At 34.7% G+C, this 25,008-nt stretch overlaps 3 protein-coding genes across 8 annotated transcripts; 2 read left to right on the top strand and 1 right to left on the bottom strand.

The window, feature by feature from the left end:
- The first annotated feature begins 2,198 nt into the window (after nt 1-2,198).
- LOC111787946 (pentatricopeptide repeat-containing protein At2g21090-like) lies at nt 2,199-4,754 on the top strand. The gene is made up of 2 exons (XM_023668053.1): nt 2,199-4,170; nt 4,387-4,754. Exon 1 carries the CDS (start codon nt 2,348-2,350, stop codon nt 4,106-4,108), a length of 1,761 nt encoding a protein of 586 aa, XP_023523821.1. The 5' UTR covers nt 2,199-2,347; the 3' UTR covers nt 4,109-4,170; nt 4,387-4,754.
- Nucleotides 4,755-5,555: 801 nt separating this feature from the next.
- On the top strand, nt 5,556-9,579 carry LOC111787947 (SUN domain-containing protein 4-like). 4 transcript variants are annotated; one of them, XM_023668056.1, is made up of 5 exons: nt 5,556-5,659; nt 6,361-6,575; nt 7,532-8,805; nt 8,884-8,969; nt 9,282-9,579. In XM_023668056.1, exons 2-5 carry the CDS (start codon nt 6,413-6,415, stop codon nt 9,511-9,513), a joined length of 1,755 nt encoding a protein of 584 aa, XP_023523824.1. In that variant the 5' UTR covers nt 5,556-5,659; nt 6,361-6,412; the 3' UTR covers nt 9,514-9,579. The 4 variants fall into 4 exon arrangements, with proteins under 4 accessions (XP_023523824.1, XP_023523826.1, XP_023523823.1 ...); XM_023668058.1 differs by lacking the exon at nt 5,556-5,659 and adding an exon at nt 5,764-5,999; XM_023668055.1 differs by lacking the exon at nt 5,556-5,659 and adding an exon at nt 5,764-6,250.
- An 800-nt stretch (nt 9,580-10,379) lies between these two features.
- LOC111787934 (dynamin-2A-like) lies at nt 10,380-24,007 on the bottom strand. 3 transcript variants are annotated; one of them, XM_023668033.1, is made up of 23 exons: nt 23,526-24,007; nt 22,452-22,502; nt 22,214-22,334; nt 21,858-21,950; nt 20,666-20,727; nt 20,336-20,453; nt 19,705-20,047; nt 18,741-18,888; nt 17,761-17,767; nt 17,513-17,607; nt 17,312-17,431; nt 16,423-16,506; nt 16,053-16,180; nt 15,620-15,704; nt 15,400-15,538; nt 14,129-14,205; nt 13,550-13,606; nt 13,013-13,163; nt 12,732-12,892; nt 12,377-12,490; nt 12,167-12,234; nt 11,833-11,999; nt 10,380-11,049 (listed from the first exon to the last, which is right to left on the bottom strand). In XM_023668033.1, exons 1-23 carry the CDS (start codon nt 23,676-23,678, stop codon nt 10,817-10,819), a joined length of 2,775 nt encoding a protein of 924 aa, XP_023523801.1. In that variant the 5' UTR covers nt 23,679-24,007; the 3' UTR covers nt 10,380-10,816. The 3 variants fall into 3 exon arrangements, with proteins under 3 accessions (XP_023523801.1, XP_023523803.1, XP_023523802.1); XM_023668035.1 differs by lacking the exon at nt 17,513-17,607 and having other exon boundaries at nt 17,660-17,767; nt 23,526-23,691; XM_023668034.1 differs by lacking the exons at nt 22,214-22,334; nt 22,452-22,502; nt 23,526-24,007 and having other exon boundaries at nt 20,336-20,448; nt 21,858-21,942.
- Between the last annotated feature and the right edge of the window lie 1,001 nt (nt 24,008-25,008).

Genomic DNA, 25,008 nt, shown 5'->3' with positions numbered 1-25,008 from the left:
TTATTCAATCATCTGTTTCACAGAACCAATTCCACAAATCGAAACGAAATTCCACAAATCGAAACGAAATTACACAAATCGAAAACAGAAAACTCAAAACACGAACAAAAAAGAAGAAGTACCTGCAAAACCAGGGAAGCGATCAAGAGAAACGAGAGAGAAAGAGTCCATTGAAGATACTACATTGTTGAGGCTGAGAAGCCGCTCGAGTCGAGGGAGACCGTAAAATCGAGAGAAGAAAGATCGATTTGTGTTCTTCAATTTAGGGGCAATTTTGGTATTTCATTATCTCCTTAAAATGTGCGTAAATTTTGGAGCTGATTTTGGTTACCACTTTAACCTAAATTTTCAAAAACAAATTTAAAAAAAGAATTGATTTTTTAAATGGGTGGATATTTTTATTTTCAAAAATATCTTTAAACTTTAAAATATCCTCCTAAATTTTAAAAAAATTCAAAAAATAACAATAATACCCTTAAACGCTTAATAAAAAAACAAAAAAACTTAGAGATAATTAATGAGGTAGTAGACTATTTTCGTCCATAAATTATCCATTAATAATATACTTTTTTTTTTTTAATTTTTCTAGAAAAGTTGAAGGGTATTAATAAAACATTTTAAAATTAAAGAGTATTTTTAAAACATTTAATGTATTTTTGCAAAAATAATAATAATAATAATAATAATAATAATAAAATAAAAGTAGTTTTGAAACTTTTTTTAAGAGTTCATGGGTCAATTTTTTATTAATTTAGCCTATAAAATTGATTAAAAAGAGAATCTTAATCATTTGATTACCCAAAACAAAAGATTAAATAGGCAAATTATTTTGATTAAATATCGTTAATTTAGAGTGTTTCGATAAAAAAAAAATCATAATATCGAGTCAACGATATCTATAACGTAAACACCATTAACACTCTAATGAACTTAGTAAAATCTTAAGGTTTTCGATAATAATCTCTTAAGTGATGTCGATTTACTAATATTTCTACTTAAACGATACTTTTCAAATGAACATAGGTACGGTTTCTACATTAACGCTATACTTTCTAAAAGCTGCCAACATCGAAACTTGATATTATAGAATGAGTCAAATCAACTTTATGTAAAAACCAAAAAAGGAAAAAGAATATTACCATTAACAGGCCAGAAGCCATAAGAATCAAACAAAAAAATGAATGAACGCAATGAAGCATGTCAAGATCACGGGAGGGACATCCAGTCAAGTACCCACATTCCGATTCCCAATCATGGATGAGCCTCCTCTACGGATGCAATGAACTCCTGCACCTTATTTCATGAATGGGCAATCCGAGAGGCCTCGAAAGCGATTCGCTTATGAATCTCCTATTGAAGAGTTAGACTATTCTCGCTCAGTGGTCCCCATGGAGAAGTCTCTCGTAAAGATGGAGATTGAGGCAATGATACAAGCTACAGTAGAGCAGATCCATACAGGAGGAAACGGGAATGGAATGATTCTAGCCGAATCTGGCGTCCGAAGTTATCTCACTTTTTTTACGTGAGCTTCCCAAGAAGGATTAGAATCACCGCATATATAACGAGTATACTTATATTACAACTACAAAAAACTTACGACCCATCATATCACGCAATAATGTAATGGGTAAATCAATAATTCATCTATTTTAGAAACATTAGATAAGTGATTTAAAAGTTTTTGAAAAGCATCTCAATTTTGGTATGAAACAGTTACGATTGCCACTGAAAGTAATGTTCGTGTCAATAATTTTATGAACTTAATGAGGAACGTCATTTTCTATTCTAAAATTTCAATTTCATCCATTTTTTTTTTGTTAAATAATTTTATTATAATTATTTATTTTAGGATAATTAATAAAGAAAACATTCCTTAATAAATTCCATAATAACCTAAATTTTAAAATTTTAAATATTTAAATATTTAAATATATTTTAATAATTTAACTTAAAAGAAATAAAATAAGTAGCACAATTAATTATTATTTATAATTAAGTAAAATAATAAAATTGTAAAAAAAATATATTATTAATAACATTTTTAATTTTTAATGTAATAGATACCAAAAATTTTATTCCATTTTAAACAAAACTTTAGGGTCCCACTATCTAGTGCTGACATGGCAAGTTCTCAGTGGCTTCTACTAAGATGACATGGCTCACTATTAACGACCCGGATCCGTCTCCCCCAACTCAAATGACTACGATCTCTGGATCTTACCCGAATTCTCTTTTCGGAGGCTGCGATGAGCTGCTTCAACGCTGCCCCCACCGCCGCCGCCGCTGCTGCTGCTGCTAGCCCTCTATTGATGAATGGCTTTTCTATCTCACATGGCGCCGCTGTAAAATGCCTTCTTTCTCTTCTCAACCCCTCAGAAAACCTTGTTTGGTTCGCCCCAAATCCAAGCAATGCCCAGATTCCACTCGCCCATGTGTCGTTCAGTCCCTTTTCAGCCTCTCTTCTCGAGGGAACCTCTCGGAGGCCCTTTCTTACCTCGACCCATTGGCCCAAAGAGGCATACGCTTGCCCTCTAGCGCTTTCGTCCACCTCTTGCGACTCTGTGCCAAAGCCAAGTCTCTCAAAGGTGGTAAATGTATTCATCTGCATTTGAAACATACGGGGTTTAAACGCCCCACGACTATTGTAGCCAACCATTTGATTGGTATGTATTTCAAATGTGGCCATGAGATTGATGCACGTAAGGTGTTTGATAAAATGTCTGTGAGGAATTTGTACTCTTGGAATCATATGCTTGCTGGGTATGCTAAGTTGGGGAATGTATATCAAGCTAGGAAGTTGTTTGATGGAATGACGGAGAAGGATGTTGTTTCTTGGAATACCATGGTTCTTGCTTATGCTAAGAAAGGGTGTTTCGATGAAGTTGTTGGGTTATACAGAGACTTCAGGAGACTGGAGATGGGTCTCAATGAGTTTAGTTTTGCTGGTGTTTTGATTCTTTGTGTGAAGCTGAGGGAATTGCAGCTCACGAAGCAGGTTCATGGGCAGGTATTGGTTGTTGGATTTTTGTCTAATGTAGTGCTTTCTAGTTCAATAGTTGATGCATATGCAAAATGTGGAGAGATGGGATGTGCGCGGAAATTGTTTGATGAAATGCTTGTGAAAGATATCCTCGCGTGGACTACTATGGTATCTGGATATGCTAAATGGGGTGATATGAATTTGGCTAGCGAATTGTTTCACCAAATGCCTGAAAAGAATCCTGTCTCCTGGACAGCTTTAATATCAGGCTATGCAAGGAACGGTTTGGGGCACGACGCACTCGATTACTTCACAAAAATGATGATGTTTCGAATTCATCCCGACCAATATACATTTAGTAGTTGTCTCTGCGCATGTGCCGGTATTGCTGCACTGAAGCATGGTAAACAAGTACATGCGTATTTGATAAGAACGAACTTCAGATGCAACACAATAGTCGTCAGCTCTCTCATTGACATGTATTCAAAGTGTGGCATGTTAGAAGCAGGCTACCGTGTTTTTCACCTTATGGGAAATAAGCAGGATGTTGTATTGTGGAATACAATGATATCTTCCCTAGCTCAACATGGTCATGGGGAGAAAGCAATGCAGATGTTCAATGACATGGTTAAATCAGGATTGAAGCCTGATAGGATCACGTTCATCGTGATCCTTAGCGTGTGTAGTCATTCAGGGCTCGTGCGAGAGGGACATCGGTTTTTCAAGGCCATGACGTATGATCACAGCGTTCTCCCTGATCAAGAACACTATGCATGGTTAATTGATCTCTTGGGTCGAGCGGGATGTTTTAACGAGTTGGTAAACGAGCTAGAGAAGATGTCGTGTAAGCCGGATGATCGAGTATGGAATGCGTTACTTGGTGTGTGTAGAATGCATGGTAGTATGGTGCTAGGAAGAAAAGTGGGTGAGCATGTAATGGAGGTGGATCATCAATCTTGTGCAGCTCGTGAATCTCTTGCAAGTTTGTATGCTTTTCTAGGGAAATGGGAGTCAGTAGAAAAGGTGAGGGAAGAACTGGAAGAGAGATTGGTGAAGAAGGAGCGTGCAATGAGTTGGAGTGACATTGAAAATAAGGTACATTCTTTCATTGCAGATCACATTCATTGAAGGAAGATAGGCACATCCCATACAGAAGAACAATTTTCGATCATTGAAAAGAGGGTGTTAAGGTATTTGTTATTTTTGTTGGGATATTTCACACAAGTGATCTTACATATAGGATGATAAAATGCTCCATATTGAACCTTTGGGTCTTAATCCATATAATTTGTTTATTATCTCGCTATTAATCAATAATTATGGCCCGAGTTAGTTTCTGAGTTCATTTTTCGTGTTTAGTTTGTGCTATAAAATTTGGCCTTTGACCTATATTTCCATGATTGAAGCAAGAGGGAAAAGTCGCTAAGGGTGTCAGTGCCTCAAAATGCTTTTGCTCGTACCTTCGTCAGCAACGTAAAGTAGAGATGCCAATTTAACCTAAACAAAGAAGTAGAGGACGGAAGAGATTTTTCTATATTAACTTAGCAGAATCCTTATATATATATATATATATGGGAGTTGAACTGCTACGGAATAGGTCAACTTTTTAAACTGCTACTGAATCCATGGGCAGACAAGAGACAATACTGAATCCATGGGCAAACAAGAGACAATGTAGTAAACTGCTACTGAATTCATGGGCAGACAAGAGACAATGTAGTAAACTGCTACTGAATCTATGGGCAGACAAGAGACAATGTAAATCTCTCTATTACCTCTACTTCTATATATATATATATATAAATAAAAGCTAATACACAAAACTAACCTATTACATATTTATAAATAAAAATAAATTTCGTTCTTAAAGGTTAGAATAGTATATAGTAACATTTAAATTTAATTTTTTTTATAAATGACGTTAGTAGGATTATATTTTTGTTTATAGCATATTATTGGATTTATTAGGATGTTCTATATTTTTAATAAAAAAAATAGAAAATTTATTTGATATATATATATATATATATATATATATTTTTAAATATAAAAATATAAAAAGTTCATAGATAAAAATTAAAGGGAACTTCTATTCTGGGGAAATAATGGGATTAAAAAAAAAAAATGGATTGCATAGAAAATAAAAACAAATATTTTACCTGACAAGGTGTGATATGAACCATTGTATGATTGATGTCTCAAGGTGTATATTGAATATAAAATATTTTTTTATTTAAAATATCAGTAATCCGTAGATTAAATATGTTTTAACATAACTAATTTAAAATTAAATACTATTAACTTTACTAATAAAAAAATCGTTTAAACTGAATTTTTCCCGTCAATTTTGAATTTGAATTTTGACTAAATTTAGAATACATTATTGTTATTATTATTTTTTGTAATTTGAGATTTTAACTTTATTGACTAAACAAGTAGAATAATAATAATAATAATAATAATAATAATAATAATTAAGTCATAATGTAAGCGGATTATTAATTAATTAATTAATTAATTAATTATGTTTTGATTTCAATAATTTTGAATTCATAAGCTTTCATAGTTATTGATCGTCCGCATTGTAAAGCATCCAAACAGATTCAGAGATCAGAATTCGGAGATCCCAAATCTCAACGCTCCACGAAGGAAGAACACTCTCTCGAGTTTCATCCAAAGGTACTCTCTCTCTCTCTCTCTCTGCATTAATGTTGAACTCCGAAGCGTTAAATCCTCATTTCTTTGTCTAAATAGCATCAAAGTGTAATTAAAGGAAGCAGACATTCGTCGGATGAAACGAACACTGTTTAATTTAATTTCGAAATTTGCGACAAAGGAGGAAACAGTATTCTAATGGTTGACCATTCCTCAATGTTGAGGCAACGATGCGGAATTTTGCCTCAAACTGCGTCATTTCATTGCACTTCACCCTGAATCTGCTTCTTCCATTTATTATCATTTTGTTATTTCTTTGGAAAACTGAATCTGCTTCTTCCTTCTCTATCTGCAAAATTCTCTGGTTGTTGTTTCACATATAATTGCTTCGGACTGATTTTGAAACTCTGTTTCTTTCTTTCATTTTGATTCCTTGTTATTGGATACATGTCTTTGATTTACATTCTCGGCATTGCTGTATATATGTTTTTCCTTTAGTTTTAAATGGATCTGGTTTTAGGTAATTGAGTGGAGATTTCAATCGTTTTCAGTGAGATCTGCTGCTTTGTTTGCTCCTTTTCCTTTTCTCTGGGTGGGAATTTGGGGCTCTGATTTGTATGAAACCGGAAATTACTCTTTCTTAATATGAATTATTGTTTTTGTTTTGGTTTTGGTTTTTGGAATTCGGTCGTGATGAAGGTTTGCCCCTCCTTTTTCTGATGCAGGGAGGCATCAATTTCGAGTTGTTGATCAATCAGTGGTTCGAATTGATGTGCAATGCGGTGGCGTATCGGAGCTCTTCTGCGTGATAGAAGAACTGCTGAACTGCCTATTAGTGGAAGGAATCACTTGTATAGAGTTTCTCTGTCTTTGGCTTTTATTCTGTGGGGATTTACCTTCCTCTTTAGCTTATTGTTCAGCCGTGGGGATGGCTGCCAAGGTATGCTTTGATCATATCATTTTGATTTCTTAGTGAATATTTATTTGAACTTAGAAGTGTAATCAAACTAATTGCTCCATTTCATTACACGATTCTCTTGTGATCTCTGACCGAGCTGTTTTCAATTGGTTTTTATCTGTTCGCTGCTTCTGTGTTTCCTATTCTATCAATCCTTCTTTTATTTTTCAATTCGTTGGTTTTATAATATTCAAATTTGTTTCCCTTGAAATGCAACATTCTGGTGGCTGTGAATTTTCTTAACGCTGACAGTTTCAAGATTTTAATTGATTTATATTTCAACTTTACATATGATGTTCTATACTCTTACATTAGAGAAAAGGAAACAACAAAAATTGTGTTTTCATGCTTGAACTCTTCATTAAAATTTCTATCAGGGTAAAATCAGAGGGAAATACAATCATTTGATTGATTTTTATTGTAGTTATTTATCACACAAAACAAAAAAAACATAATTGGTCAAATGCTGTGCAATCCTTCTCTAACGAACGAAGTTCGTGCATGATGAAATCAAGCTCATTATGCGTGGAAATAATAGAGTAAGCGTAGTAATGAACTTACTTGAACATGATTTATTTAATAAGCTGTACCACTTCCTTGAGTTGAAAGGATATAATAGAGTACTCTGTTCCCTGAAATTATACTTATATGAACGCTTCTTAGTTGGCACTCCAATGGAGTACCCGAAGTAGTAGGCTTCCTTTGCTAAGAGTTTGTTTTATTTTGTTTTATCTCAAGTTTTAAACTGTTGAATTGGTCTGGCTTTGTTATTAATCACCAAAATGGCTAAAATTAAATATTAGAAAAGGATTTTCTACGTTAATAGAATGAATTAATTTGTCTTACACCATCTTTGTTTTCTACACCAATTCATTGACTTAATACAAGACAAGATAATATTACTGATTATCTATGCCCTTCTTTTCTTTGGATTTCAGAAGGATCTGTTGTACTACCTGCTGGTGTATCTACTTCAAATGAATCTAAATTGGAAAACAACGAGGACTCTGATTTTTTACATGTTCCTCCAAAGGGGGAAAACGATTGTCCCAGCCATCTAAAGGATTCGTGCTCAATTGATGCTACAAGCCATGGTTCTAACAATGAAGAACTTTCACGTGAAGAAAGTAGTAGTCATATACGAACTGCTACGGGGTTTCCTGAAGCTGGGAGCTCTAGCACTGGAGTGAAATCGGAAAGCAAACCTCTGAAGGAAGGTATCTCATCCGATACCGTTCTGTTGGGCCTTGAAGAATTCAAAAGCAGAGCCTTCATATCCAGAAGTAAGTCTGAAACTGGGCAGACTGGGAATAGTATCCATAGAGTAGAGCCTGGTGGTGCAAAGTACAATTACGCTTCAGCTTCAAAGGGAGCAAAGGTATTGGCTTTCAACAAGGAAGCAAAGGGAGCTTCTAATATTTTAGGGAGGGACAAAGATAAATACCTCAGAAATCCATGTTCTGCTGAAGAGAAATTTGTTCTCATAGAACTGTCAGAAGAAACCTTAGTAGTTACAATTGAAATTGCTAATTTCGAGCTCCATTCCTCTAACTTAAAAGAATTTGAGCTACATGGAAGTTTGGTTTATCCAACGGATGTTTGGTTCAAGCTTGGGAATTTCACTGCTCCAAATGCAAAGCAGGCACATAAGTTCGTTCTCAAGGACCCAAAATGGGTGAGATATTTAAAGTTGAACCTTCTTACTCATTATGGTTCAGAATTTTATTGCACGCTCAGCAGGGTTGAAGTTTACGGAATGGATGCAGTTGAGATGATGCTGGAGGATTTAATAGCTCAACATAAACCTTCTGTTATATCAGATGAAGCTACTAATGATAAGAGAGCAATTCCCTCCCAGTCCGGATCCAATGATGAAAGACAACATGGTAGAGAGTTGCAATCTCTAGCCACTGATGAAAGTGATGATGATGTGATTTTAGAACCTTCAAATAGTAATATAATCGATCCAGTCGAAGAACAGCACCATCAACAACCTGGCAGAATGCCTGGTGATACTGTTCTCAAAATTCTGACTCAGAAAGTTCGTTCATTAGACCTAAGTTTATCTGTTTTGGAGCGGTATCTGGAGGAATTGACTTCCAAATATGGCAATATACTCGAAGGATTAGACGAAGATATAGGAAATAATCATCTACTCATTGTGAAAACCCGAGAGGATATAAGAAATATTCTTAAAATCCAGGACAGCGCAGTACGTCATACACTTGTTCTTTCAATTCATCTCCTATCTATAACAATGGCTATTAACACTGGTTTGTTGTGAATGCAGGATAAAGATGTTCGTGATCTCATTTCTTGGAAGTCCATTGCTTCCATGCAGTTGGATGGTCTGCAAAGGCATAACGCTGTTCTCAGGTTTTGACTTTTCTCCACCCACACCCACACGCACTAGCACTAGCAAAAGGGGGAAAAAAAAAAGAAAAAAAAAGAAGAGAAATGGAGTGAGAAGCTTTGTTTTTCTCCTTAAATCCTATTTCTAGTATAAATCCTACTTGTTCATTCATCTGACCAACACCTTTTTATTTATCAAAAACTTCGTTTGGAGAAGAAAGGGAGAAAGATTAAAGCTTAGATAGCAATGTTGTTGTGTAGAAGTTACTTCAAAAAAAAAAAAAAAAAAAAAAAAAAAAAAAAAAAAAAAAAANCCGTTTTGGTATTATGATGCAGATCTGAGATTGAAAGGGTTCAGAAGAATCAGAGTTGTCTGGAAAACAAAGGAATAGTTGTTTTTGTTGCGTGCCTCATATTTACATCATTTGCTACAGTTAGGCTATGTTTACAGATTGTTCTTAGTGTATATGAGAGAACAAATAATTGCAGGAAATTTTGTTGCGTAAGCCCTTCCTGGTATCTATTACTCTTCAGCTGCTGTATTATTGTTTTCATAGAGTCGCTTTAATAATCATGAAGGACAATCTTCATCCCAGATATATATTTAGTTTAAATAAATGAGGTGTTGTGTTCATCATTCAGGCTTTGGGATTCACTTGATGACGGACATCACAAAACACCCTCTCCTTTTCCACTCCCCCATCATTCAAAATAAAGATTCCATTTTTGAGTTTCTGATGTTTCATTCAAAATAAACTCTTTCTGTTTACTTTTTTTTTCTCCCCAAATGTTCTATCCATTTCTCTACCACTTTTCCTTCTAAAATTTATCCCTCTTAAATTTATTTCTCTCTTCGAAATTCTCCTCTCTAAACCCATAAACTCACTGACGAAGGTTGAATACTCTACTTCAATTTGCTGTAAATTTTTTTTCAAATTTACTGTTACTTAGTTGTATTACAAACAATTCCCAACTTGGGAATGATAGATTTGTTTATAATAATTATATCAATCGGCACAAGGTACAAATGTACAAGAGTGCAATTTTAGATGTATCGTGAAGTGACCCCTATAGGTATTAATTAATTTTGTACCATTGAAATTTATAATATATAAGTTGATTAACTTTACAAGTTTTGAAGTGTTAAAATTAATATTTAATATCTTAAATATATTAAATATAAAGGATAAAATATATTTAGTTTGAATTGTTTAACTAATATTCAACATATTAAATGTAATTAGAGAAAAATATAATTAGCTTGAAGTATTCAAATTAGTATATTTAATATATATTTCAAATGAATATTTAATATATCAAAATGTATTAAACATAAAAAGAGAAACATATATTTATTGTATTTAATAAATATTAAAATAGGTTCAAGCAAAAAATTACACCCCAAATACTTAAACAGAAAACTAACAATGAAGAGAAGCAAAAACAGATCACCATTCAAATGACAATCCAAAACTCTCCGCTAGAAATAACTGAATATTATACATAACCCATCAGAGATGGATGATGGATGATGGATGATGGATGATATAGCACATACAAGATCAGAACTAATACATGCAAATACATTTGTCTTGTCCAAAAAAGAATGGGGCCAATGGTAGAACAAAACCTTAAAAAGGGGAGGAAAAACAAAGGATATCAAGAATACCTCGAATCTAGTGTTATATTGATGAAGAAAGCAGTATAACCTGGCACTGAGAAATGTTGTATATACACAAACCTCTTTCTCCACTTATAAGTTTGTAGTAGAAATATGAACTTGAAGAGATCGCTAAATGAACCATCAAGTGTACCTTAATATCAACCCAATGTTGCAGAGACTAAATCATCAACTAATATCTGCTGCCATGCTAGAAGTATCTGGAACCAGAAGACTGCGGAGGTGCTGGTGGCAGCCGGATAGGAGTTCGACGGCTGCTAGAGTTGGAACCTGAGTTTATGTCACCGTTCTGTGCGGGATCGATAGATCTACTGTAACCATTGGAAGAAGATCTTCTGTAGTCAGCCCGGCCATTAGAAGCAGCATCAAATGCAGATCTCCAGTCATCTCCTCCAGGTGGTCCGCTAGTTTTGGGACTGCTTTCTGCAAGGGTTTAAAATATTACAAAACGTCAAGAAAATGGACCAACTTTAAAATCACCGAATGACCAAGGAAATGGGAACGCCAAATTAATTTATTCAGCTATTGGCTAACAAATGAATGGATGTGTACTCATTCTTCAATCATTTGGCTGGGTTCAGGCGTACAGCCAATACATGAAAGTACTTAGAGAAAGTGGTTCTTGTAGCATTCAACTCCAATAATTTTCGGCAGAGATGTCTGGGTGAATGAATGCAGGAAGAAATTTTCTTAGTTAAACGTTGACCAGAAGGAATCATTTAAGAATCTTCCTGCGTAAAGAACTGTCTGGTTGAATTTTTGGCAAATTTTCTTTGTTAAACTTCAACGAGAAGAGTCGCCCTATGAATGACTCTTCCGGTACCAAAATTGCGTGGGTTGGCTACTGATGTTGTTAAATTGACTAGAAGATCACCCTCTAAGATTTTTCCATGACGTACAACATTGAACAAAAAGTTGTGTGGGCTGAATGCTAGAAGAAACTTCATTTCTTAGAGCTTGACTAGAATGAATCAACAACACCCTATGATTCTTTCAGTTCAAAAAATTTTGTAGAATGAATCCTCTGGAAGAAACAAAATAATGACAAGTTGCTTAATCAGGAGAAACAAAATAATGTTGTTTCTTTACCAGTTCTACATAAATCAAGACAGATCAACATCAACCCTAACAACATAACCTAGTCCAACGGTGGGCAGCGGAACATGCATACAAATAGTGAAAGCAGGAACTAATGACTAAGATTACCTGGACTACCATCGGACCAACTAGCAGCAGATGCTTGATTACCATGAATGCTGAGCTGGCGTGTCAGTTTCGAAAGGAGAGAGGACTGTTTTTGATAACGTTCTCGCCTCCGTTTTACATTATGATCCTCCTGAAGAAGCTCCTCAATCTTTGCAGAGCTTTGGGCACTGTTCAGCATGAGCATATAATAAGTTGGATTTCTACCAAATTAACTTTTTTTCAAACCTTATTGATAAAGATCTTTCAATCAACGGACAACAATTTTAATGAAAATATTTCTAAAAAGACAATACCAACAAAGCAAGTCCATACCAACATGAAAGCTAAACTCTACCTGATCGAGCTATATAATTGATTTAGCATGTCTTCCTTCGCCTTCTCAACTTGACAAAGTACAACAGCCTGCATAATGAACAACTCACTAATGAATATTCAAATCAACAAGTCACTAATGAAAAAAACTTGTTGGAGAGAATGATATAAACTAGATGGGATAATAATTAGAAACGCAATCTTCAACCTAGCCAAACAATTCAAAACTTACCTTGGGAACATTAGCAGCCAAACTATTCAACACTGCTTCAACATAACCACGAACCTCTTGAGACATCCACCGCAGCTCTTCTTCAGGATCAGCAGGTTTTCGAGCCATAGTATCCTAATAAAAGTGGATAAATTCTTTAATGTTAATTGCAAACCACAAAGAAATTAGCTACGATAAAATTTAAAAAACAAAAGAACTGTAGAATAAAGCCGCAAGAAAAGAGAGCATAGATGTATCCTATGCACATTCCAACCAGTAAACACAAATCCCCATGAATGTAGACCAATTATCTAAATGTGAACGTATGCCAAAATTAGAGGAAAGCTAGACAATAATAGGGGGTTCAATGACATACTAGAGAACCATCAGATAGACTCTGCCGCATAGTAAGACCACCTTCGGAGGATACACCTCTCATCTGTCCTCCTTTGGATGGTTGAATGACATTGCGTATCTTGTTTATCCATTCCACCTTGTCCGCAGCACTCTCCGCCTTCAAGACAACAGCACTATGAACTGAAGAACATGGCACAATTGATTTAGCAAACAGGTTTTCAACATGGAGTTATCAAATTTGGAACATTTATAAACGAATACTATGACATTTAAAAGATCAAAAACCTTATTTAACCTTACCTTTTAAAACGGTTTTATATGGAACCTTGCTGGTAATCTTAAACACAAGACTTGATCCTTTTCCAGAATCGGGCCCATTAGCCTTTTTATCCTTTGAACTCTTTGGAGGTGGAGACTCTTCCTCATCTGTAGCTTCTTCAATATTACAATCCTGTAAATATATTCAGAAGTCAATGTGGCCATTCAGATAACCAACAGGAATATACGACAGAATCATTGTTAAATTTCAAGACGATTCCAGTACATCTTCCAAGAACATAAACAAAACTCACAATATATGGCCATTCCCAAATTGCCATCTATAGTGATGTTTTATTGTCTTAAATGATTGTGCTTGAAAATATACGGAAAAAAACTTAAAGAAAAAGAAAAACCAATAATTATATGTGATTTTTGTAAGAAACTGCGCTTTCATGAACAAGCATCAACAAAAAGAGTTCGAACGTAACTACAGAAAAAGATGAAGCTCATAATTACAAAAAAGACGTTGTGGGGAGTCGTCCCCATACTGAGATCAGGAAAAACATAATGCTCTACCTCTAAAGTAATGACACCACGAAAGTGTCTCTCTTCTTGCTTCTTGGTGTATCCAAGCTGCAGAATGAAGATAGAATAGAAGTAAATAAAGGTAATCGACACATGTTTGCCTAATACAAATAAAAATATAGGTAAATAGAGACAAATGAAACCGGAATGTACGAACAATATAGGTAAATAGAGACAAATGAAACCGGAATGTACGAACATCTCCCCAGGTCAACGCATGAAGATGGCATGGCTGAAATGCTTAAGTGAACTTATTTACCCAACCTTCAGATGTAATATTAACATACACGTCTTATATGCTCAAAGAACAATGAAGCTACTATGAGATACTCGGCAGTTTTGTAATGGGTATATGATCACCAACGCATGAATTAATAATCACCAGAAATATGCCTATAACCTACTCAAATTTTTCCTTCTCAATATAGGAAACTAATACTGAGGGATGACAGGCTGAAACGCACGTGAAAAGAACAAATGGTATACCATCTAACTGACTAAGTACTGAGGGATCAGGAACCACCCATTTCTATTGACCATTAGAGTAGAATTCCACAAAATTTTACATACCTTTCCAGTCTTCGCATTCAAAACAAACCATCGCCTGCTCCATCCATTAGTTTTTGCACTTTTCTTTAACAAGAAACCTATAAAATGAACAAAATTTCAAAAATAAACCTGTAAGTTTAATAGTCTCCTTAATGTTTACTTCAAAACAAATTGCTTTACTTGTAACCATTGAACTCAAACTACGATGTAAGCCATCATACAGACTTCCAACTTTATAACAGTAGTCAGCTTTAAAATTGCAGAGATAGATACAGACAGTTTGACATGAGTACAATGCAGCATGGATGTGCTGACAAATAATCATTGAAATTGAAAAACATACAACGTACAAATACAAACAGCTTAATGCTTCGTGGTGGAGTCATAACTTTCAATAGCAAATTCTTTCGTAACTTCCCTTTCTCTCTAATTGTTAATGATTGGAAGGCCTTTTGTAAGTAGCTCTTTGGGTGGGGGTTCTCTCTTCCCACAGCCCTTAGGATGACTTTCCTTTCCTTCCTTTGAATTTAGTCTGATGGTTTCTTCAAAAAATTATAATAAAATGTATAGTAGAATAACATTATATTAAATGTTCAGCCTTTCTACATGATTATATTAAATGTTCAGCCTTTCTACATGTTCAAAATGACGCAGCATTCAACGGCCTTCCAAACCAATAAACATATGTAAACGGAACAATATATTATAAACAATAATAACAAAGTGTTAAAAAAAAAATCCAAAAACCAAATGTCTCTTCAATTATATGCATAACAATTATTCCATTGGCCTAGTCCAAAGCTAATCATTGATTTAGGTTCTTTTTTTCCTTTTTAATCCAGGTACCCAAGCATCACTAAGTGTCAAAAAAACAAAGTTACAGAAGAGTCAAGAATATAGTTTGAGTGTCCAACTTGATCCAAAGCCCGACAACTGCCAAGCTCGTGGATAACGTCCAAAATAAAACTGCCATATGTAAAGGACTAATTGTGTTGCAAGTGCATTATTTGATGCTGTATATTCAAGAGTCTGAACACGTTTCAGCTTGGGGGACTTACCAGAATACTAACTCCAAACAAATCAGAACCAAGTTTACAAATCTCTACACAGTTCATTCAACACCAGATTTGAGAGAGAAAATAGCGACAGATGATTAAGGGTCTCATATTAATTTAAAAGGCCAGAAAGAGTCTTATAAAACAAATTTTAAAATGCCTTCACAAACAGCTGAAAGTTAAAACCCAGTAATAGCATTCCCTTTTCTTATAAATAAAATAATATTGCGTGCATACCAGCTGTTATCTCTCCATCAGCACCTGCTGTCTTCAAACCCGAACCCTCCTGCACTTCCTTATCTTCTTTACTAGGTTTTTCTTTCATTGATTTCAAGCTTCCCCCAGCTTGCTGACTATTTGTTTGAGGACTACTTGCCTAGGGGGACAAAAGCTATGCAAGTGAGAAAGTCAAACAAAAACGAGAGTCAGCAGCCCTGCATTAACTCAAATGACTCACCCTGTTCGACACTGCTTGTTCAGCCTCTTGCCCTTTTTTTGATGATTTAGTCTTCACTTCCTCTTCCCGGCGCTGTCTTTCCATCCTAAGTTGAGAATGAGAAAGTGATCTCATATACAACCAATTTTACTATTGAAATTTAAAATTTTTGGGCCAAAAATTGTATAGTATACATATGCATGGGTGTTATGGTCATGTAGTGGGTGTGGGAGGATTTTTATTGGAATGTACACGACATTCAAGATCTTACAATTTCACAGACACAAAATAATTAATACAGCAATAGGTTCCAAAAGGACACGCCGCAGAAAAAGTGATACTCACATTAGCAATACCAAATTTCATCATGCGTGTAGGATTCCCGCACCCCCCCCCCCCCCCCCCCCCNTCATACCCCAAAAGGCATAGCAGTAGAAGATTATCCTGAGCTTACCTTCTTTGTACAAGACGTATAAAGTGTTGTGGTGGGACAAATGCTCGCTCCATATCAACTAATGCCACAACCATCTTTTTTGATTCATTTTTAAACCCATCCAGGGCAGCACTTGCAATGGCCACAACCTAGAAAAATAATCGGTTTTAGAGGGTTGGAAACAGCTATTAAGAGCTCCCTTACAAGAATACATTATTTTTGAAAGAACAAGAAAACCTTTTCGAAGAACTACAGCTTATAATATAAAAACTAAAGCAGGAAAAAAAAAATGTTAAGATGCAAACTACAAAAGAAAACAAAATAAAGTTGTAACTATGAAAAGCTAAAAGGATAAACGATGTAATCAAGAAAAAAGTAAAAAGCCACTCACCTCTCTTTTGAATGGTGGGTATCTTCCAAGACCTGGGGTGCCATTAGCAGCAGCAGAAACAATATCTATCAAAACTCTGTGCACCTATATTTTTGTCAAACCAGAAACATCATAATTTCATTAACAATAAAAAGAAAAAAATTAAAAGATCCTTCTGCTTGTTTAAGGAGTTTGAGAAATTATGAGGCTAAGAGTAAAAATATCATTGCTATCCCAAATTCTATACTTTTGGCCTTCTAAATGGTCTCCTCGGACTATTTATTTAACTTTTTGTAATTATTCCCTATTTTGCCTGATAATTTAGATTGAAGAGCCTCTTCAAAATCACATCTTTTCCATTTTTCTGTGGTAACAAAATTTAAGCAAAACAAAATAAACTGATAAGCTAAGGCTCAAATTCTAAAANGGGGGGATTAACAATAATAATAATAATAATAATAAAACTTAAATTATTAGAATTTTTTNTCTGTGCACCTATATTTTTGTCAAACCAGAAACATCATAATTTCATTAACAATAAAAAGAAAAAAATTAAAAGATCCTTCTGCTTGTTTAAGGAGTTTGAGAAATTATGAGGCTAAGAGTAAAAATATCATTGCTATCCCAAATTCTATACTTTTGGCCTTCTAAATGGTCTCCTCGGACTATTTATTTAACTTTTTGTAATTATTCCCTATTTTGCCTGATAATTTAGATTGAAGAGCCTCTTCAAAATCACATCTTTTCCATTTTTCTGTGGTAACAAAATTTAAGCAAAACAAAATAAACTGATAAGCTAAGGCTCAAATTCTAAAAGAGATCTCAAAGAAACAAAAAAATATTCCACGATGAATTTAGTGCTCCAAAATTTAAGAAGCTGAACATTTCATGCCCTTATGCTTATCTTTACCTCATCAACACAGAGACGTGATGGTTCTTTTGCAAGCTCCAAAACACCTTTTATTAAAGATCTCAAACCCTTCTCAGGTGATATAAGATAAGGCTGATAACCATCAGCTTCTAATACAATCTGTTACAACGAAGTCAAGAATGAATCTACAGCCTAATAAAACATAAACTACTAAAAAAGAAAAAAAAAAGTTAAACATACCCTCTTCACATTATTAATATCGAAGTGTCTGTCTAAAGGCAATTGCTTAATTCGATTTGGAAAACTACCCTCAAAGCTAGCAACAATTTTCCAACCTGNGACACCATTGACCATTTGCTCACCAAGCCTAACTAACTCATCCTGAACTATTTNCCTCTTCACATTATTAATATCGAAGTGTCTGTCTAAAGGCAATTGCTTAATTCGATTTGGAAAACTACCCTCAAAGCTAGCAACAATTTTCCAACCTGCACCCTGATATACGAGGTAAGAAATGTTAGACTTAGAAATCAAAACCCTCACTGCAATTAAATTATCAATAAACTCAGATTTTGTCCAAGGGTTAGTTTTTTCTGACTGCAGAAATGCTCAAAATAAAGTCTGACTAGATAAGTATTGAGGAGAAAAATTATTTCATTATCAATTCATTTCATCAATATTGATTTTTTTTTATTATTTTATGTAAGAAACAATTTCATGGATGTATGAAATTTGCAAAAAGGATGCATAGTCCATGAATATTACAAAAAAGCTTTTCCAATTGGTTAATAGGGAGGGATAACTATATGAAGCAAAGAGATTTGACAATTTACACCAAGAGGTTCATCATAATCATCTTTCTAACTTATCTAAGTATTTTCCATGCATATCAAGAGAACTCCCTTGCTAATGAAGATTTCACAGTTCGTACAAATTGTTTTGTATCATCCTTCAAAAGGAAATTAGCCAGGATCATCAAACATACAAACACAAAAGAAATCAATTTTTACAATCAGGACTTAAAAGACTGTCCCAGCCCAATTGCCACCTGTGCGGCTGTATTCTCAAAGAGCTTGAGTTCGATTCCTGAGCTAAGCAATTATGCTTGTTTATATATATATATATATAAACTATTGGGACTTTATGTTCTCCTTAGGAAGAAAACTACATGCTCTACAAGTGCTAATCAACTTCAAAGTGAGTTTAAAAAACAGAAAATAGAAAAATAAGAAATACGAGAGAAAACAGAGGGGGGGATTAACAATAATAATAATAATAATAATAAAACTTAAATTATTAGAATTTTTTTATATACATGCACGCAAGAAAACTCTATCCTGCTTAACACAATTTTATGTAGAAAGATCACAGAAATAAATACTGTAGCAACTTTAAAAACGAAGGATACCAACTTGTCGTGCAGGAAAAGAACCATGAAAAAAGTATATAAATAAAATAGAAGACCTACCTCACCAGAGCCTATGTGCTGGAGAAACTTATCTTCAAACTCACGGCAAAGTTCCAAAGCTAGAGCTCTAGTCCCCTCGACACCATTGACCATTTGCTCACCAAGCCTAACTAACTCATCCTGAACTATTTGTGATTTCCCTTGTAACCTTTAATAAAGTAAAATACAAAAATCAATAGGATGTTAATTTCCTCCCACTTATTAAAAATACATATTTTATCCATTTGAAATCCTGTCAGATAAATCTGCCACTCGGAAACCACAAATATGGCAGATTCCATTCTTGTCAACAGACCCTCATTCAACTCAAAAAGAGAATTCAACATCGAACACCTAAGACTAGTCTTCCATGATTTTTTTACATAGGATATATTGTGAGAAATAGGTTATCTACTTNATGAAATTTGCAAAAAGGATGCATAGTCCATGAATATTACAAAAAAGCTTTTCCAATTGGTTAATAGGGAGGGATAACTATATGAAGCAAAGAGATTTGACAATTTACACCAAGAGGTTCATCATAATCATCTTTCTAACTTATCTAAGTATTTTCCATGCATATCAAGAGAACTCCCTTGCTAATGAAGATTTCACAGTTCGTACAAATTGTTTTGTATCATCCTTCAAAAGGAAATTAGCCAGGATCATCAAACATACAAACACAAAAGAAATCAATTTTTACAATCAGGACTTAAAAGACTGTCCCAGCCCAATTGCCACCTGTGCGGCTGTATTCTCAAAGAGCTTGAGTTCGATTCCTGAGCTAAGCAATTATGCTTGTTTATATATATATATATATAAACTATTGGGACTTTATGTTCTCCTTAGGAAGAAAACTACATGCTCTACAAGTGCTAATCAACTTCAAAGTGAGTTTAAAAAACAGAAAATAGAAAAATAAGAAATACGAGAGAAAACAGAGGGNAAATAAAGGTTTTCTTGTAAAATTTGGGAAAACAGTTACCCGGAGAGAAGATTAGGAAGCCGGACTTTCATTCGTTTGCGGATCTGTTGGGACAATGCATCAACTAAAGCTAGCCTACCTAGCTTACTTTGAGGGGCACCAGGTAGTATAGTTTTTAAACTTTCACTCTCTGCTCTCCATGCAGTCTCCATGGAATTCTCGGAGCCAACAGATCCGGACTGTGCAGTAACTATCGAAACCGATTGACCAATTACAGCAACCCATGGGATATCTGAGGCTCGTGCTGGCCCTTGATTTAACAGGAGAGCTTGCACGGCAGCAAGAGACTTCTGGTCTGAAGAAGCTTGGTCAATTTTGCTAATTACACCAATGGTTCTGGTACCTATGTTGAGGATAATTTTCAAATTTAATCACCTAATGCAGTCGAAAAGAAAGAATAGAAAATGCATAATGCGAAATCTAACATAAAAATGAAATTTCAGCATTGAAAATTATCCCTATAAACTTAACAAAGCAAAACATGAAAGAAGAAACAAGAATCCATGATAAATGATAGTGGTGGTGAACATAAAAGACATAACCCAGTAATTAGAACTTATTCCCCAGGTTTACAAATAACATTACACCAAACTTAAAATAGAAATGTGACGATGACTGTGAAACAAATTACCATCTGCATCAAATTCCTTCGCAGTTCGTAGGGCTCGAGATGAACCAATTTCAGGAGCCTGAACAGCTGGTACAATAACTAGCAAAATTGCATCATTGTGTTCAGCATATTCACTAACCTATGCAAAAACCATCAAAATATAATTACTTATACCATTAATAACAGTTTATAAACCATACCAAACTATCATTTGGTTAAGAAAAAAATACACAAACCATCTATACGGATAATGGATTCAGATATTGTCTAAAAGCATTCATCCTAAAAAGAAACGCTAATTCATAAATCTTTTAATCAAGTATATGAGCCAGTCCATGAACAACTACTTACCACAGAATCATCCATTGCCCGTTGATCAAGCCCAGGTAAGTCAATCAACTTCAGTGGAGGTGCTGAAATGAAAATTTTCCAATGAAAATCTAAGAAACAATAGCAAATAACTGAATGAAATAGATAAAATTAGCTGATAATTAATTTTTGTGAAGAAAAATATCGATGTTGTAAGAACCTGACATAAAATCCTATCTATACAGGGAGCAGCAGGTTTTAGTTTTTTTTTTTTTTTTTTTTTTTTTTTTTTTTTTTNACATGCTTTGAATATATTTTAATGAACTGGCTTCATTGCCTTTACGACTAAAAATTTCCTTGCACAGCAGTTATTCGCCTAAACAACTTATACTAGCTGAGTAATGACAAATTGAATTACAGAGCATCCAATGGACATGCAAATTAACTAACACCCAATATCATTTTTCTATAGCAAATACAAGACTTTCTTTATTATCGACCAGAAAAAGAATGTGTAATATTGACATTCCCTATATATTCCTGGATAATCGTATTTATCAATCTTCAAAACATTTCATTTTACAAAATTCTATGTTGGTTAGATTATCAACCTTTCAGTGTTTCAATGTAAGAACAAGATTAGTTTTAAAATAACCAACTGCATTCCAGAGCACATGTTGGGGACTTACAAGCTCAAATCCAACATCAACATGCTTTTTTTCCATATGCAAATAAATGATAAACAGTACGATATATATGCTTATTAAAAAAACATTAATACAATTAAGAACTGAAAGGAAGAAAGTTTCCCACTCCACAATTAGAAGAACACTAACCATGAAGTGATCCCAGTGAGCTAAAACAAAAAGAACTTCACATGTGGAAGCTAGAAGCAGGAAAAGTGCATTAAGAAGCAACCAGATAATTACATACGAGATTAACCACTTCACACAATATGTACAATAAATATTTGATTATGAGATCTTCGTTTATGCAAAGGGATGAAGCATAAAAAAGAATGAAAAAAATACTTGATTAAAAAATACTGGATATAAGCTATTCCAATAACAGTTTTTACCACCAATAACACACTCAGTGCACACATTTTAAAATCTTCAGAAGTTACACTTTTAAAAGAACTATATTGAAGGATTACATATTAAATTATAAACTATTTATAAGAAAAAATTAAGATTTTTACTCCATACTACAAAGGCCAAATGAACGAACTAACCTGTACTTGTGCGAAGCTTTAGATATATTTCATCTCGGCCCTTTCCTGAAGAACCCTTGCTCAACCTGTCCTGTAGAGAATGTCGCAAAGCACCTAAAGAACCATTGGAATTAGTGCTGACATTTAATACAGGAGTTTAGCTAAATAACCATTAATATCTGAAACATTATCACCTCTTACACTAAAAGTATAGCATAGGTCATATATAACCAAAAGCTTACAAAAGAAAACGTGGTAAAAGCCATTCCACAACCAAGGGAAGATCCACACATTTAAAGTTCTCATACAGAGAGAAAAAAAAAAAAAAAATGTACAGTATGATTTAAAACACAAGGGCATTTAGTAAAGTTACTAACTTGCAGAAACTTGCTGAGATTTATTATCAATCTGCAGAATAATTGATTTACTACTCAAAGAACCATCCCTCTGCAAATCAATGCTAATTGGAGCTCGTGTAGCGCCATTTTCACCGGTTGGCTGAGCATAGAATAGAAAACAAATTACACAAAAGAATAGGGTATTCATACAATTGTTCTGTAGATCCAAAGAGAGGAGGAAAGAAGGAAAGAGATAACCAAGTAAAATTCAACTTACCAGAACAGGATGCCCAATTAAACTATTCAAAGCTGCAGACTTGCCGGCACCCTGAGATATTTTATCAAAGAAATAAAATTATGATATCTTCATAAAATAAGCACAGCTACAATAAGAAGAAACAAATAAATAACTAGGGCAGATGGATTGCACTTTTCCAATCAAGGTAAATTTTCAAGCAGCTAGTCATGATTTACGAGCATATGTACTTCAAAATTCTATACTCATCATGCATTCACAGTTTTGAGAAAACTAAGAATAAAAATATCAATAGGGTTGGAATTTCCTGCATCTTAACTTTTGATTGATGGACAAAAAAACAAACACAGCTTCAAAAGCACAACATCGAAAAGTGAGAACTGCATTCATAAAATGTAAACATAGCAAGAAAAATTCCATCATAATTGGCAAGAGCTTGAGGCTTTTGTCCAGATTGCCGATTTTGAAAAGAAATAAGAACTCAGTGAATTGTGAAGCAGACGATCAATACGAACTGAATACCACAACCAATACAGAATTGTCGGCTGAAAAAAAGCTTAAGTTTTCCGTGAAATTCAACTCCACTGCAAACCATGATTAATAAAAAAAAAAAAAACCCAAATTGTACAAGTTTGATCATACTGTAGAGTTTTCACAGCCAACCAAACTCTTGCAACTCTCAGGACAGATCTAAATAAATAATCCATCGCACCGTACTCCAGATATTACTGTCACACTACAAGCAGTAAGTCTTAGTTACAACGGTCAATCCATGAAACACGCCTTCCAAATCGCGCAACAACAATTTTCTAATTAGCAAAAGAATTAATTCAGCTACGTGTCCCATCACGAGGGAGCTTCGTAAGTTTCTTCTACTGCAACTAAAAATTCAAAATGTTTTCACATCTTTCCATTTCTAGAATGTTCCAACAAGTTGGGAGACTCAAATAGACACAAAGATCTGCCGCCTAAGACTAACAATTCAAAAACTTAAATCTAGAAACACGTCTCCAAGACAAAACACACAGAACAAAACCGATCCAACATTAAAAGCCAAGTAAGAAATACAGAAAAAGAAAGAAACGGCTAACTCACAACATTGCCCAACGCAACAACGTTGAGAAAAGTCGTAGCCCTACGAGAAGAACCGCCAGAGGTAGAATTGTCGTCAACATCTTCATCGGCAAGCAAAGCAGCCGCTTGACGCATCGATTCGGACAACTCACCCAACTCCTCGATCGCGTCCATTGAATCTATAGAAAGCTAGCAAAGATCAAGGATCTAAAACACGGAAAAAGGCAAGTGAAGTAATCGGGAGCAAAGAGATGAGAGTAGAAATTGAAAGTGGAGGAAGACAACGAGATCGATTAGAGAACAGTTGAAGAGAGATGTAGGAGAAGGTAGAGGTGTCTGTGTGAAAGATTTTTGAAGTTGAAGGAACAAAGAAGCTGTGAAGTTGAATGTTTGAGAAGACGAGGGTTACAAGAACGAAGGAGAAGAGGAAGAAAGTTCCCCTTTCTCTCTCTAAAAGACTCTCTCTCTCTCTCTCTCTCTCTCTCTCTCACCGTCACTGTTCTGTGCGTTTTGAAATGGTAATTGAAACTGATTTACTTACCCTTCTTTGCTCTGACGTCATATTTGAATTTTTTCTTTTCTTTTTTATATTTTTAAATAAAGTTATTGTGTAGTTATTTCGGCGGTGGGTGCTCTCCCACTTTGATTATTATTTTTTTTTTTTAANCAAGTTTGATCATACTGTAGAGTTTTCACAGCCAACCAAACTCTTGCAACTCTCAGGACAGATCTAAATAAATAATCCATCGCACCGTACTCCAGATATTACTGTCACACTACAAGCAGTAAGTCTTAGTTACAACGGTCAATCCATGAAACACGCCTTCCAAATCGCGCAACAACAATTTTCTAATTAGCAAAAGAATTAATTCAGCTACGTGTCCCATCACGAGGGAGCTTCGTAAGTTTCTTCTACTGCAACTAAAAATTCAAAATGTTTTCACATCTTTCCATTTCTAGAATGTTCCAACAAGTTGGGAGACTCAAATAGACACAAAGATCTGCCGCCTAAGACTAACAATTCAAAAACTTAAATCTAGAAACACGTCTCCAAGACAAAACACACAGAACAAAACCGATCCAACATTAAAAGCCAAGTAAGAAATACAGAAAAAGAAAGAAACGGCTAACTCACAACATTGCCCAACGCAACAACGTTGAGAAAAGTCGTAGCCCTACGAGAAGAACCGCCAGAGGTAGAATTGTCGTCAACATCTTCATCGGCAAGCAAAGCAGCCGCTTGACGCATCGATTCGGACAACTCACCCAACTCCTCGATCGCGTCCATTGAATCTATAGAAAGCTAGCAAAGATCAAGGATCTAAAACACGGAAAAAGGCAAGTGAAGTAATCGGGAGCAAAGAGATGAGAGTAGAAATTGAAAGTGGAGGAAGACAACGAGATCGATTAGAGAACAGTTGAAGAGAGATGTAGGAGAAGGTAGAGGTGTCTGTGTGAAAGATTTTTGAAGTTGAAGGAACAAAGAAGCTGTGAAGTTGAATGT

This window comes from Cucurbita pepo, chromosome LG02 (assembly GCF_002806865.2).
Source record: "Cucurbita pepo subsp. pepo cultivar mu-cu-16 chromosome LG02, ASM280686v2, whole genome shotgun sequence".
NCBI classification, from domain to species: domain Eukaryota; kingdom Viridiplantae; phylum Streptophyta; class Magnoliopsida; order Cucurbitales; family Cucurbitaceae; genus Cucurbita; species Cucurbita pepo.
Note: the sequence above shows the minus strand (reverse complement) of the source record. Positions and strands in the feature narration are given on the sequence as shown.

Bases quoted from the DNA above. Each gene is read 5' to 3' on its own strand.
- LOC111787947 (XM_023668056.1), top strand. From the start codon at position 6,413: ATGCGGTGGCGTATCGGAGCTCTTCTGCGTGATAGAAGAACTGCTGAA. The intron at 6,576-7,531 runs GTATGCTTTGAT...TTTGGATTTCAG, and splicing joins CCGTGGGGATGGCTGCCAAG to AAGGATCTGTTGTACTACCT. The intron at 8,970-9,281 runs GTTTTGACTTTT...ATTATGATGCAG, and splicing joins AGGCATAACGCTGTTCTCAG to ATCTGAGATTGAAAGGGTTC.
- LOC111787946 (XM_023668053.1), top strand. From the start codon at position 2,348: ATGCCTTCTTTCTCTTCTCAACCCCTCAGAAAACCTTGTTTGGTTCGC.